General features: G+C 40.7%; 1 protein-coding gene across 1 annotated transcript in view; it reads left to right on the top strand.

Annotated features, from left to right (window-relative positions):
* The first annotated feature begins 271 nt into the window (after positions 1-271).
* The window catches only part of kcng4a (potassium voltage-gated channel, subfamily G, member 4a), a 28888-nt gene continuing 15488 nt past the window's right edge, over positions 272-13671 (top strand). The window contains exons 1-3 of the mRNA XM_088417662.1: positions 272-598; positions 5340-5989; positions 8647-9288. Of these exons, the coding sequence (XP_088273788.1) occupies positions 5882-5989; positions 8647-9288 (750 nt within the window). The 5' untranslated portion in view covers positions 272-598; positions 5340-5881. The remainder of the gene's footprint in view (positions 599-5339; positions 5990-8646; positions 9289-13671) is intronic.

The following is a 13671-nucleotide window of genomic DNA, read 5'->3' as shown; positions in this document are numbered from 1 at the left end:
TCTTCAAAAATCACTTTACGCTGCTGCGAAATGCAGATGGACGATGACTCCTAAACTTGCCAATGTCACATGACCAAATAAAAATTAAAACAGTAACAGCAAGTGGAAAAATGTCCACTCCTTGACTGGATTGAAAAAAAAAAGATTGGCTTTTGTTGCTTAATTCATATTCCAATAAATGCATTATTAACCATCAGCATGCCGTGTTTAGACGAGTGGGACTGCTTGTGTGAAAGAACATTTCATTGACTCCCTCTTTAAAGGTTCCGAATGCACTTCAACACGGATGTAGATTGCGGAGCCCTTTAGGTAAACTTGAACTTCTGCCGCTCCTGCTCCTCCTCCTGCAGCCGTCACGAACCGAGCTGAAACGGGACACTTTGAGCTCACCAAGCTTGTATGCGCATCCCGCTGCCGTGTGCTCCCATTGTCAGTGCGCCATGCGCCGAAACCGGACAGGTGGATCCTTCCTCGGTACCATCAAGCGGCCAATCCCACTCTCCCGCTTTTGGCGCTGAGCGACCGGGGGACCGGACGACACAAGTATCCCACACCCAGCAGATTTAGTCGTATGAAGCAGAGTTCGGAGCCCGGGATGGTAAGTTATGCTGATGTTCGGTGTTGCGTCACGTTGGAAGTTGGAATGTGTTTACTGCACTTCTATGCAAAGATGTCATGTTGTGCTCGCTCATCCAGCACCGCAACGTGCAGTTTGAATATGCATGTCAAATTTGCCGAGACGCAAGGGCATTTTCACCAAATTAGGACTCTTTTTTTTTTGCTTCGTTAACTTCCCCACTTGTCCAGTGGAATATAGCGTGTGCGATTGTTTTATTTCAAACTGAATGCGGGAACATTACATTGACACGTTTCTATCAAACGATCAGATACATAATTAATGTATGTTCAACGACATTTTTCCACGTGTTTGTCAATGTGTTACTTGTGCAATGGACATTTTAATTCACATACTTTTCACTCAACAAATTTTCAATAGCATGTGTATTTTTTTTTTTTTAAAGTGTAGTATCCCAAACGGGACGTGAGGTTTGGTGGCCATGCACGCAAGGCAGCCACATCTGCAAAAGAATGCAGCCTTCAAAGTTGAATACATTACTCCGTGATGCTTATTCGACTTTGTTCAAAGCAAATTATCCGCACCGAATCAATTTGAATACATTATATAATCGCTGCAGTCTGTTATACAGTACAGTCAAATTATCGCTGTCACAAAACCTTTATTCACTGTTCAGGAAAACATTTAACAATTTTAAATGTTGTGATCACACAGGCCATGATGCAATTCATCTTGCTTATATACTACATATTTACAGTGTACAGTCAGTTTTCCCTCCGCCTTGATTAGTTAATAATTGCTGATCCACACATTACTGCCAATTTGTACAGAAGACCATGTAGACTCCAAGGTTTTTGGTTGCTGAGGGAACATGTACAAAGTGGGTAATTGCACTAAACATTGAATGTAGCTCACGTTCCAGAGTACATCAGGTTCTCGAATACGTTGGATGCAGGCAGCATGGGTTCAAGTTTCCACTCAGTGGCATGTGAGCATGATTGGTTGCCAATCACCATATGCTCTGTGATTGACTGGTGACTAATCCAGGGTGAAAAGGTAAAACACTTCTGAAAGGTGGAAGCGGTATTAAGAAAAAAAATGGATGAATGCAATATTGTACTGAGCAGCGAGGGCAGAGATCCTTTCCCATGTTCTGCAACCATCCATGGCTGTGTTCCCATTGGTCATGAACATGCCAGTGAAATAGTAAATAGACTTGTGGAGCTAATTCTTCAGATGTTCACTGAAAGGAAGCTTTGGGATATGTCAAATATTGTATCACCAAATTGTTGAACGTCTCATTGGTAGGGTGATTCCACATGATCACAAATTGCTGACTAGATCATGTGTTTCTTGTTTTCCGTGTGGCGTTAATTCATTTGGAATTGGTTGAACCTTTTCCGAATTTTATTGGATTTAACATTGATCAAAATAGTTAATTCCAGAGTGCTGACATAAAACAGCATAATCAATTAACCTTCCTCAAGGAAATGGAAACATATCCACAGAGAATTGAAATTGATGTCTAAATAGTTCATCACCCTCTGCTTTCTGTGAGATGGTGATAAAACGCCAACATTGTGACAGGCTTGATTTATTGCTTTCTCCAAATGTGAGTTGCTGATTGCAATTGAGTGTTGCGAATCATTACCATGTCCACTCTACCCAAGTTATACATTCACTGTTGATGCAGGGGAATATATCTAATCTGTGTACATCAGATTCTACTGTGCACAACTGGCCGAGCATGCAGGTTTGCCTAACCCAATTTGCAGGGTGTCTTTTACTTATTAGAAATGCACACTGTCTTGACATGGAAAACTACATGTTTACAGAACTGCCAGCATGTCATAAAAAATGTATACTTAACATGTTATGAAATAGATAGTATACTTCATTAGCAATCTTCAGCAGAAAAAAAAACCCTCGTTCCTCAATGACATCACGTTGTTGCGCATGGCTCAGGTAACGTCCACCATTAGGCGTCACCTCTTTTTATTTGCTCATGACCTGTTCTAAAGCTGTGCAACAATTGTAAAGAAAAATGTATTTAGTCAGCACAATAAAATATAAACAAAATAATAAAGTTGTATTGCTTAACATAGATTAAATAAGTGTACTAACATTTAATATTATTCTACAAAAAGTATATATGGTTTTGGCATTAATATTATCTTTAAATTGAGAATGGGGTTATGTATTAATGTGTTGATTAAGATAAGTAAACGGATTGGGTTTTTTTTCTATGGACACTATCACAGCATCTGTGTTTCTTAGAAGTTTACAAATTCAAATGTATAATTTGTCTGTCCTAATGGATAATAATGATGACAAAATCCTTATTACAACTTGTCAGCTTAGAAAAATGTATATTCCCTTGGAGTATTAAATAGCCACTTTGATTTGCGGCTAGCTACAGAGAAAGCAAAAACTATAATGAGAAAATAAAGTTGATAACTATTAGAGCCTTGATACAGGGCAAGCCATTCTGGGCAACTGCAATCACTACGTGTGCCAATAAGTTTCAGAGCAATCATACTGCCAAGAAACACATTTTGAGCCGCTCCTGCATTGACTCTGGGTGTGAATTACACCATTAAACCTGGCTGTTCTCTTTTACTCGTGTTCGTTAGTTTTAAATAGAAACCACAATGATGAAACCAGCCAAATTAATGTTTGTTCTTTTTGCTCTTGCTTATATCCTATATTGATCTCGGCGACAAGGTCTTTTTTTTTAATTAATAGTTAGCTGTGGGTCTAACATAAGAACTCTTCCATATTGATGCAAGACCCCCACCCCCAAATGTAGATACAATTTACGTTCAACTATTAGGTTGTAAATGATTCCATCCTGTTAAAGTAACCTTCAAATAGAATTTTCTAAAAAGCGACTCGAGTATCAACAACAACATTTGTGTCCAGACTCTAAATAAATAATGTTGTGCAAAGCTAACACTTGCTATGATAACATACACCTGCATCCTGATGAAGGCAACACATCCCCAAAAAAGCAATACAGTATCATCAAACACCACATTAAATAATCTGCGCCTCGCCGATGATTACTCGTCATATGCTGCATTCGAAAAAGGTGGGAAGTAAGTCCGACCTTCAACCTGGAAAAGTGCACTCAAACACCGTTCTGAACTGAGAAGTCTGGCTTGCGAAGTAAAAAAAAAAAAAAAAGGACACAGATTACAACAATTTATCACCATCAGCATTCTTAATTGTTGACATTCACCTTGAACGCTTTGACGATGTAACTGGGACAATGTGTGTAGTATAAATGTAACTTCCAACCTTCCTCGAATGCAGCATTTGGGTCTGCAACCTGAGTTCAGACTACTGACTACATAATGAATGCTTAAATAGACTTATTGCGATTGTTGATGTTCTTATGTCAGGGCTCTTTGTACACATCAAAGCATTGTTTGCGAGTTTATGGGGTGGAAAATAAGTATTTTTGTTTAAAATTCCTTAATGCGCTTTTAAATATGGTTGGCCATTGTTTGAATTTGTATAGTTCTGGTTCTGATTTTTCCATCCTATGCCACTTTCAAGCAATTCTCGGTTCCAATTCTTATATAAAGCAGCAAAATAATCAGTCAGTTTTGAACACATTATATGAAGTTCTCTGTTTTTTAATGCCAAAATGAACTTCACAATCAATTACTCAAAGTGCTATCTTTAACCAGGAACTATCATATAATCATGAAAGCTTTATTTTTGAAGACCTTAAGAAAATACATTGACGCTGTAGTTAACACAAATGGATGGGCAAAACTAGTTTTGTTATCCTTTAGGGAAAATCATATATGCCGTACCTGAAAAAGACAAAGTTGCATTTGAAGGCCGAGCAAGGAAATCTAATCCTCTAAGCCAGTGGTCTTCAATACTGGTCGTCAAGGGCCAGTGTCCTGGATGTTTTATATGTCTCCCTTGCTGCAAGACACCTGATTCAAATGCTAAGAATCGTTATCCAGCTTCTGCAGACCTTGCTGATTATCTGATCATTTGAATGAGATGTGTTGCAGCCGGGAGACATAAAAAACATCCGGGATATCGGCCCTCGAGAACCAGAATTGAAGACCCACGATTTAAGCCGTCTACTGTATATAATCGTATACGAGTGTACGTATGCTGCAGCTGTGAATCCTGTAATTTACATATTAGCTGGGTATTTGTATTTGTATGTTAAGACGTTGTTTTTAGTTTGTTACGCTTGTTCGAAATACTTAGCCGATTCTCGCTCGGGTCCGAATCAGCAGCAGTTATGCTCGTTGCCAGCTGGGTAAGATCGCTGACCCTGCAAAGGCCGACTGCCACCGCAGCAGGTCTGGGTGGGCGCTGTTGCCGGAGACATCTGCTCTCCGCCGTAGCCCCTCTCCGCTGTGCACTCACCCGTGCCAATGCATGGCAGAGCGAGTATCCGCTTGCTTCTTCTCTTGGTCGGCCCCACGCCTGCTGCTTCTCTTGAAGAGAGAAGTGGCAAGCGGGGAATAGCTCTGCTGTGCGTGGGCAGGTGCACGGCAGAGTGGGGCTACGGCAAAGAAGGGCTATGCGCTGAACATGCCTGGTCTTCCTTCATCTGTGCTTCTTTCGCCCGCTAACTCTGAATCTAAATTTAGCGCAGACACTTTAATATATAAACATTTCTGGGAGAACGTGAGTTACATTCCCGGGTCTACTCGATTCTCGGTGCCCAACACTACTTTTAATGTCACCCGTCTTGGCTCCTCACTGACATTTTTCTCTGTCTCAGATCCTGCATGATGCCACCACAGGCCGTCACTAATCCTGCCTCGGCCTCAGAGGATCCCCATTCCTCCCTGGACACATCAACACCACATTTGGCTCCTTGACGTATTCCGCTCATTCTCCACAGTTGTCAGCCACTGATCCATCTAAACGCCCCCTTGCCTCACTCCAAGATTATCCACTGATTTACTGCTGGCTGCTGTTTAAGTAGGCAAGTCCATTTTATCCTCTGGTGGTAACATCAAAGCCATTCAAATGTGACAGCAGGTTGCCTGACACGCTCCGTCCTCCAATTTGGGGGTTTTACTTCATTATTGATGCCAAAGGACACCCATCGTCTACCACTGGAAAGGAGACTTAATCTTGTGCGACGAGGCTCTGAGGGTCAAAGAGACCTTGAGCTTGCTAAAGATAGGCCCTCGTTCGACTTCTTGAACGGACAATGGACTGGGTAGCTTTGTCCTGACTGCCCCAAAGAAAAAAACCCGTGAAGACGCTCGTCCATTTTCCGACTTAAGCCAAGCTGCGTACGTTCCGGATGCTGCCATGCCCATCATCAGCAATGCTAACCACGACTTCAGCAATCTGTCTGTCAGTGATGACAGCAGTCTTGACCGCATCTTCACTGAGATTCCTGAGACTGAGACCATTAAGGTATGAAAATTTGTGTGGCTGTCTCTTTCAAATGCATGATGCATCTTAATGCAAAGATGCTCACGTACACAAAATCCCATCCAGCTTTGACCACTTTTGAGTCTGATTTAGAAGGAATTTTTAAAGACTTTTAAGAGACTTGAATTTGTTCTTGAAGAAAGAAATAATATAAGAGTAATTCACAGAAACTGCATATTGTTCACACTTGTAAGTAGCCCATTTGCCGATTTGGATCATAGGTAACACTCTGTTTCCTACATACTGAAGATACGAAACAACATTGCCGTAGCTAATCAAAGTTGGTGAGAGTCAAAAGTTAATGAGAAAAATACCAGAAGGTAGTCCCTGGATAAGACTTCAACATTTTAGCCCTGTTATTTGTCTGATTTGCCATCACAAACCAGATTGGGCTCTATATTTTGTTGAGAATGGTAAAACTCCTTGAATTGTTATGTAATCCACACAGAAAAGGAATTTAGAGATTACGCCATCCACTGTTTTATTCTCGTTTTTTTTTTTTTTTTCAAGACAAATCAGGCCGAATCAAAGCGGCTTCTGCCGTGATTGTTGTTTGGTTGCCGCTATGTTAACAGTTACAGTATACTGTAGCTAGTAGCCTTGAGACATTTTCAGGTCACCACTCTTCCGGCAGTTTGATTTTATACATCAAAATATGTGAAATACAATTGCCATTTGCCAGAATTTTGAAGAAGACGCAGCAAGATTTTGTTGCTGCGGTGTGTTTATATAGACATTGTGAGAAATGTTTTCTTGTAGTCTGATCCAGGCACAAGTTTGGAACAAACAAAGCACCAAAGCTAATTACAGGTACTGCTGCAGGATATATAAACTAATAAAAGTAATTTATTTCATAGAAAAAGGATTAAAATAAAGCAGTGCAAACACAATTATATCTTACTTTTATGAGACAGTTGCATTGATCTGTAAAGGGGAAAAAAAGTATTTAATTTTCTTAGAAAAATGCTGCTGCAGAGGCAAGCGTCCTCTGCTTTGAATATCTTAACTGCAACAACAGTCTGTGAACTCTGAGTCACCGGCTTTGCCCAACCAGGGAGCAAATGCAGTCTCTGATACCTGAAACTTGTGACGATAACGACCGAAAATGGTGTAATCATCTTGTGAATATCACCGTTGGTTATATAGTCTATTGTATAAATAATAGTTTGAAATATGCATTATAGTGGGGTTTTTTTTCTATTTGAATTGCAATTCAATGTGGTGTGATGTGTTGCTCATAAATATTTACATAATATGTCTCTGTTTCTCTTCACCTTATCTGGTATGAGCTTGCCACCTTCCAGGTACAGGCACATTCAGCATCACTTTGAAATTCCAGTAGTGCAATCAGTAGTGCAGTGAATGCATGCCAATGATTATTTGACTGATGGGTGACAAGTGGTGTCATCAATCAGGTGCCACGGCGTATGCCTGGTCTCCTTAAGGGCTGTCATTTATTGCATTTCCAATAGTTTCTTATTCTAGGCGCATATAGTACCCAGGGATCTGTTTTGCAGGTACCAGAGTTAAGGTAAAAGAATAATAAGAAGGTAAGATGACGTAAGAGTTGTGTGCACCACTGGGAAAGTGGACTACCAAATGTGGTACTGTTAAAGGTTCAGGTACTGGAAAGGTGATTGTGAAGGCATCTTGAGTGCGCATTCGAGCAGTCTGTTTTGCCGATGGCGCATGACAGAACAGCCGGGCATCAAAGCCTTCATGACCTTCATCATCTGGTGCACACAGCACACCAGTCTTATTCCATTATGAATGCAATTTACGAAAAAATGGACTGAACGCAAGTCCCAACTATTCAGCAGGTGAAGAGCGTTTCATAAATATCCAACGTGGAATTTTCTTCATGAAACATTTTGAAGAGCAGACATATCTGTGGCTCAAAGTCATAATTATGATCAATATATCTGTATGCTTTATGCTATAAGGCACATCGGCTCATGAGGCGTTGTCTCAATGAAGTTTTTTTTTTTTTTTGTATTTTTTTTTTTATGTATTTCCATAAATAAGGTTATAATGTGCATTACTTCACATTGTGGGAAACAAACCAGTTCAGCAAATGAGTCAAACCTGACATCCATACACTTTAAAAACATTTGGTTTAAAATAGACCTATTAAGGGTCAAAGAAGAACAGACCTAATATTGGGTGAATATGATCAAGTTTTCTGTATTGCGTTGCTGAAATACTTTAAAAACATGTTGTTGTATATAAAACGAGCAAGAAAGTCAGGTCAAATTACCCCCACTATTTGGTCGGTCATTTTTTGACCGATAATTGGGTGCATTTTGACCCTACAGTTTTTAGAGTGTAATGTGGCGCAGCTGATGTGAAGTAGCTCAGTGGATTTTTGAGGAAGTTAAAGGATTTTAAAGGCGCCCCATTGTCTGAAAAATAAGGTCATTGTATTTCGCATTAATTATAAGATAAGAACTTCTTACCTCAAGTAAATCAAGTATTATGTGTTGTGTTTCTAGGAAAACATACATGAATGTGGACTACCACATTTCTGGCAAAAAAGTATAAAGCGTGATTGTTAAATAACAACTGAAAACAACTTTCTGCAAATGATTGTGGATCTTGCTGATGGAGTTGAGTTAAACAAGTCTTGCGCATTCCTACAGGGCGTTTATTACCAAAGGGCTCAGTCCATTCGTCAGCCGGAGGACCTGGTCTCCGTAGACCACCGCTTGTTGGCAGTGATCAACGTCGGAGGAAACCGTTACACCTTTCCTTGGACAACGCTGCAGCAGTTTCCCCTCACTCGACTTGGGCGCTTGTGTGGCTGCAGGTCACCCGAGGACATTGCCAACATCTGTGACGACTACGATGAAGCGCGCAAGGAATTCTTCTTTGATCGCTCGCCATCCGCCTTCAGGGTTATTCTCAACTTCTTGGCCGCAGGTAAACTTCGCCTGCTGCGGGAGATGTGCATCCTCTCTCTGCACGACGAGCTCACATATTGGGGCGTGGAGATGGCGTACATGGAGCGCTGCTGCAAGAGGAAGATGTACACACGAATTGAGGAGGTGCACGAGCAAGAACGGCAGGAGGACGAGCGCAGGCAGAGGAACGCCATGAAGCGCGTTTCTGTGGAGGAGACCACCTACCGAAAAGTTATGAACTGGCTGAGAGATATGGTGGAGAATCCACAGTCAGGCTTACCGGGGAAGATCTTCGCCTGCCTCTCCGTCATCATGGTGGCAGTGACTGTGGTCAGCTTGTGCATCAGCACCATGCCTGACCTCAGAGAGGAAGAGGACAGGGTGAGTGTGTTACACAAGATTAACAAGCAGTTAATATCCACTCCTGTGCAACCGTGTAAGGTCACCTTCATATTTGTTATTTCAGCGATACTGTAATGACCATACCCTCTGAAAATGTCAGTCCACAAAAGCTTACCTGAAAACAAAAACTGTGTGCGTGCGTGCGTGCGGCAGTGAATGAGTGTGTACGTGTGTTTGCGTGTGTGAGTACTGGGCATGGGTGAACTGTCTACCCATAACAGCGTGGATAACAAAGCCTCATGCTCACTGAGGCCTGTCCAGTATCTGTCAGTAAACACTGGAGAAATAATGAAATGGCTTCACTGTCTCGCTCACAAAAGGAACAAGCACGCATGCAAATGTGCACATTAGCAGAGCCATCAAGTCACATCAAAAGCAACTCATGAAGACTCATTCACACAGAAATACGATGGCACTGAAAGGTTTTGACTGCTGTTGAATTAGGTTCCTTGATCCAGTTGATAATATTTTACATTTACAAAACCAAATTCTAAGGATTTGCAAAATGTGTAAAAGAGAATGAAATTATTTTCAAATCCTTTCAATCTATATTCAACTGAATGTTCAAACTGAACAACTTTTTTAATCACTTTTTTGCTGTGGAATTCTTTCCCATTCGATGTCTCTGTTGTTTTTTTTTTTGGGCTTCATATTGCATTACAAAATTTAAATGGGAGGCAGGTTTACACTGCTGGCAGGCCATTCTAGTACTCACACTCTTTTCTAACAAAACCACACTGTTGTAACATCTGCAGAATGTGATTTGGCTTTGCCTTGCCAAATGGAAGCATATGCTGTTCATCTAAAGATTTATACTGGCTATAATAAATGCCTAATATTAAATTTAAAAAAATGGCCCTGGAGCTAACCTAAAAGGAAGGTAAACGGAGTAAGTAATGACTCGGGAGAAATTAAAATTCAGATTTGTGACTGTCTTGGTCCGTCGCCACGAAGGACACCGGCTCAGAATTTTTTGACAGCATCGGTTTTGGTATGAGCAGGCGCATAACGCCCAAGGGCTGAGAGCAGCAGGGTGTGATGCTGTAGAATTTAGAGAGGCTGCAGAGGACCTTATTATCCAAAAGTTCTGAAAATAAAAATTTTGAGGGGTTCAGTGAATGGTCATGAAAACAAATGAAGAAGGTCGGACAAAAGAATAACCAATTAGTCTGATCATCTTTGCATGGTGTCAACATGATGGAATGAAACTCTAGAGGATAGAAAACAAAGCGGAGTGATGCGTTGTGGTGGATTACGTTAATAAACAAGGCAGACAACAAAGAAGATAAATTGGAAATCAGGACATATTCCCTGAAAAATAAATAATCGCAAGATGACAATATGTTTAGAGAAATCGGGGTTTTCAGTTTGAGTTTTTCTCAGGTCAACACAGCAAAAGTAAGACACTGCGGCACCAAGGAAGAAATGAAGCTGTCCTCATGGGCCAATGCGCTCAACTGAGAACAGAGCACCTTTATTGACTATTGGCAAGATACCAGCACGTTAGAAGATCATTTGTATCACTGACTGTATGTACAGACATACATTGAGATGCCTAGTGAGTACTTAGTAGATAGTCGATTGCCAGCTCTTAGGAAAGTGAGACGATTCCACACATCAGGTTTTCCAAGACTTGAAATTTGTTCCTGAAGTGCATCAATTTGTCTGTCTTCGTGTTTTCCGATGTTCACATCTCATCCGGCTACAGGGCTCAGTGTCCGAGTGAAACCTGGTGGTAGGAGTGAGAGCCTTGTCATCTTTAATTCAAATGGTCCATCTCCGTGCTTCTCCCTGCTGGAGAGCGGCCAAAATTCCCTCATACGCTCATCATTCACCTACCTGCCTGAGTCTGTTTGTGTGAAGGAGCGCAAAGGGAAGGATAAAGTAAGCCGAAGAAGTTGGAAGAGAGTGAAAATGGATTATGCCTGAGAGAATGAAGCAGAGAACTATATGAACTAAGAATGGAGCTTTAAAAAGACTGCATAACAGAATGAACTTTTTACCCCTATTTCTGTTCATGTATAGCCTTGCACCTGCTTGTCTTCAGCTCATCACTTCAATCGTTCCCTGATCTCAGAGTTTTGGTAGCAGCCTTCATCTTAAACCATTTGCTCCATCGCCTGACAGCCTTTTCTCATCAGTGCCCTGAAAATAAAATCTCCATAGCCTTTGTAAGGGATTATTTGAATTTTGTCAAGTTGCCAACATTCTGTTGGGAAGCAGAACCCTCCCCCGTTATGTTCCGTAAATGCAAATACTTATAGATCTATGAAACAGTGATATACCTGTATGTCAGAGAGTCAAAACACTGCATGAAAATTGCTCGTCAAATCAAACAGGAAACGAGACTAGAGAAGAGTAGATTGAGGAGCATGCTTTGGAAGTCTGCAAAAAAAACAAAACTGAACCCCAAAACTTCACAAATAAGTCACAAATAAGGTCCCGTTACTACTGAACTTTGGAAATGTCCTTGTATTTTTTTTTTTTCCAGATTGATTTGATTGACTTTTAACTTGTGTCCCTTTTAGCTTGTGAATATATTGATACACAATGTGTGGAGAAACGTAAAGAAACATATTCCAGAATTAACAATGCAGATAAGAAAAGTTCTTAGTGAATTAACTACTGGTGAAAAGGCTGATGACTGTACCAGAAAACTAAAAAGGGAAGCAAAATAATATTTCTTCATGCCAGGGAAAAGGTCATGGTTTCACTCTGGGTGCAGGCTTTCTGTGTCAAATTTGCATGTTCTCTTCATGCCTGGTGGATTGTACTCCGGTTTCATCCCACACTTCCCAAAAAAAAAGTATGGTAGATATGTTGGAAAATCTAAGTTGCCCTTATGTGCACATTTCAGGGTGTACGCCGCCCACTGCCCAAAGACAGCTGGGATAGGCTCCTGTACGCCAGCAGTCCTTGTGTGGATAAGTGATTAAGATGATTGATGGATGATGGATAGGTCCACGTCAAACTAACATCGTGAACGTGTAATTATCAGCTTGTAGAAGTTGAAAGTTCAGACAAAAGCAGTAATTATAAGGGAAAATATGAACAATTGCAGAGTAAACAAGAAATAATCTTCAGTAGACCGTGCATAAGGGTAATACGGTGATTTCTGTCGGGGAAATAACAAAAGGGCAGCTGTCGCCAAAAGCTGCATCTCCTTTTACATCAGCAGTTAAAGGTTAAATCCGTATCAGAATGGAACAACTTTCACAAATATTCTCCTTTCCACCTGGTCAAAATAATTCACAGGTTGTGGAGAAATACTACTACAACTGCAAGTTTTAGATATTCATAAGGCTTCCTGCTGGTAGACACATTTTCACTTAGACTGTTCAATTAGAATGAAGGTCAATGTACACAGATATCTTGCGCTGTCTTCAGCTTGAACCATTTGAGTTCCATTTTATTGCTATTTCTGCTTGGTTTATTGCTCATTTGCCATTTGAAGACCGAGATTTAGCTGATTTCTGGCTCGTTTCTTTTCGCCTGATGATATCTGGATAGCAATTAACTTTATGAAGTGCACTAGTCCCTACTCCCTCTCTTGCAGTCACTGTTACAAATCATCAGAACAATATGTTCCTAACACATAAACCCCCTGACCCCATTAGGAATATGTTAATCAATGATACGTATTTAATTATAAGAAAATGTCTATGTGTCCTTGGTTTAAGCTAAGCTTCAAACACCGACTCTTTGTCTCAGTACTTTTGGTACATGCTTTATGAACTTACAACTTCTTCTCTAACTCGGGTGTGTGTGTGATTCTAACATTGATAAGATAGCACTGTGACTACTGGGCTATAACCCAGCACTGACCCTAGTAATCTCCTGCAGTAAAATTCAGACAGGATTTCTAGAGTAGATTAGAAAGAGTGGGAATGTTGAACTGTTTGGCAGAAATTAAACATCAATAACCTACTTAACTATGGTCATCGTCCCACGTATTATGCACACATTTCATGTCACGTATCAGCAGTCGTTCTACTCCTCCGTAATGCTGTAGTTCGTGTTTTTCATACTCTCACCCAGTGACGGTGTCTTTTAAGACAACCCAACTAGATTTGCTCTTGTTTTGTAATTCGGTCATCTGCTGGCCCGAGGGCTAATTGAAGTGGCCATTTATGTCCTTAATGCCGTAAAGCAAAGTCGGATTTGCTGTTCAGTAATTATACTTTTCAGCAGCAATCTCGAGCATATGGAGTGAAAAGGAAGAGGAGGATGCTAGCAAAACTTGTGCCGTATCATGCAATGACAGCCTAACCAACTGTTTCTTCGTTTCCTTAATCAGCAAGTGAATATGATTCTTTAATCACCGTGTGTTATTCTTGGTATGTACATTATATAATGCGATGA

The sequence above is a fragment of the Hippichthys cyanospilos genome, chromosome 6, assembly GCF_059441005.1.
Source record: "Hippichthys cyanospilos isolate Australia breed blue-spotted pipefish chromosome 6, RoL_Hcya_1.0, whole genome shotgun sequence".
NCBI classification, from domain to species: domain Eukaryota; kingdom Metazoa; phylum Chordata; class Actinopteri; order Syngnathiformes; family Syngnathidae; genus Hippichthys; species Hippichthys cyanospilos.
This window is presented reverse-complemented; position numbering and strand designations above follow the sequence as displayed.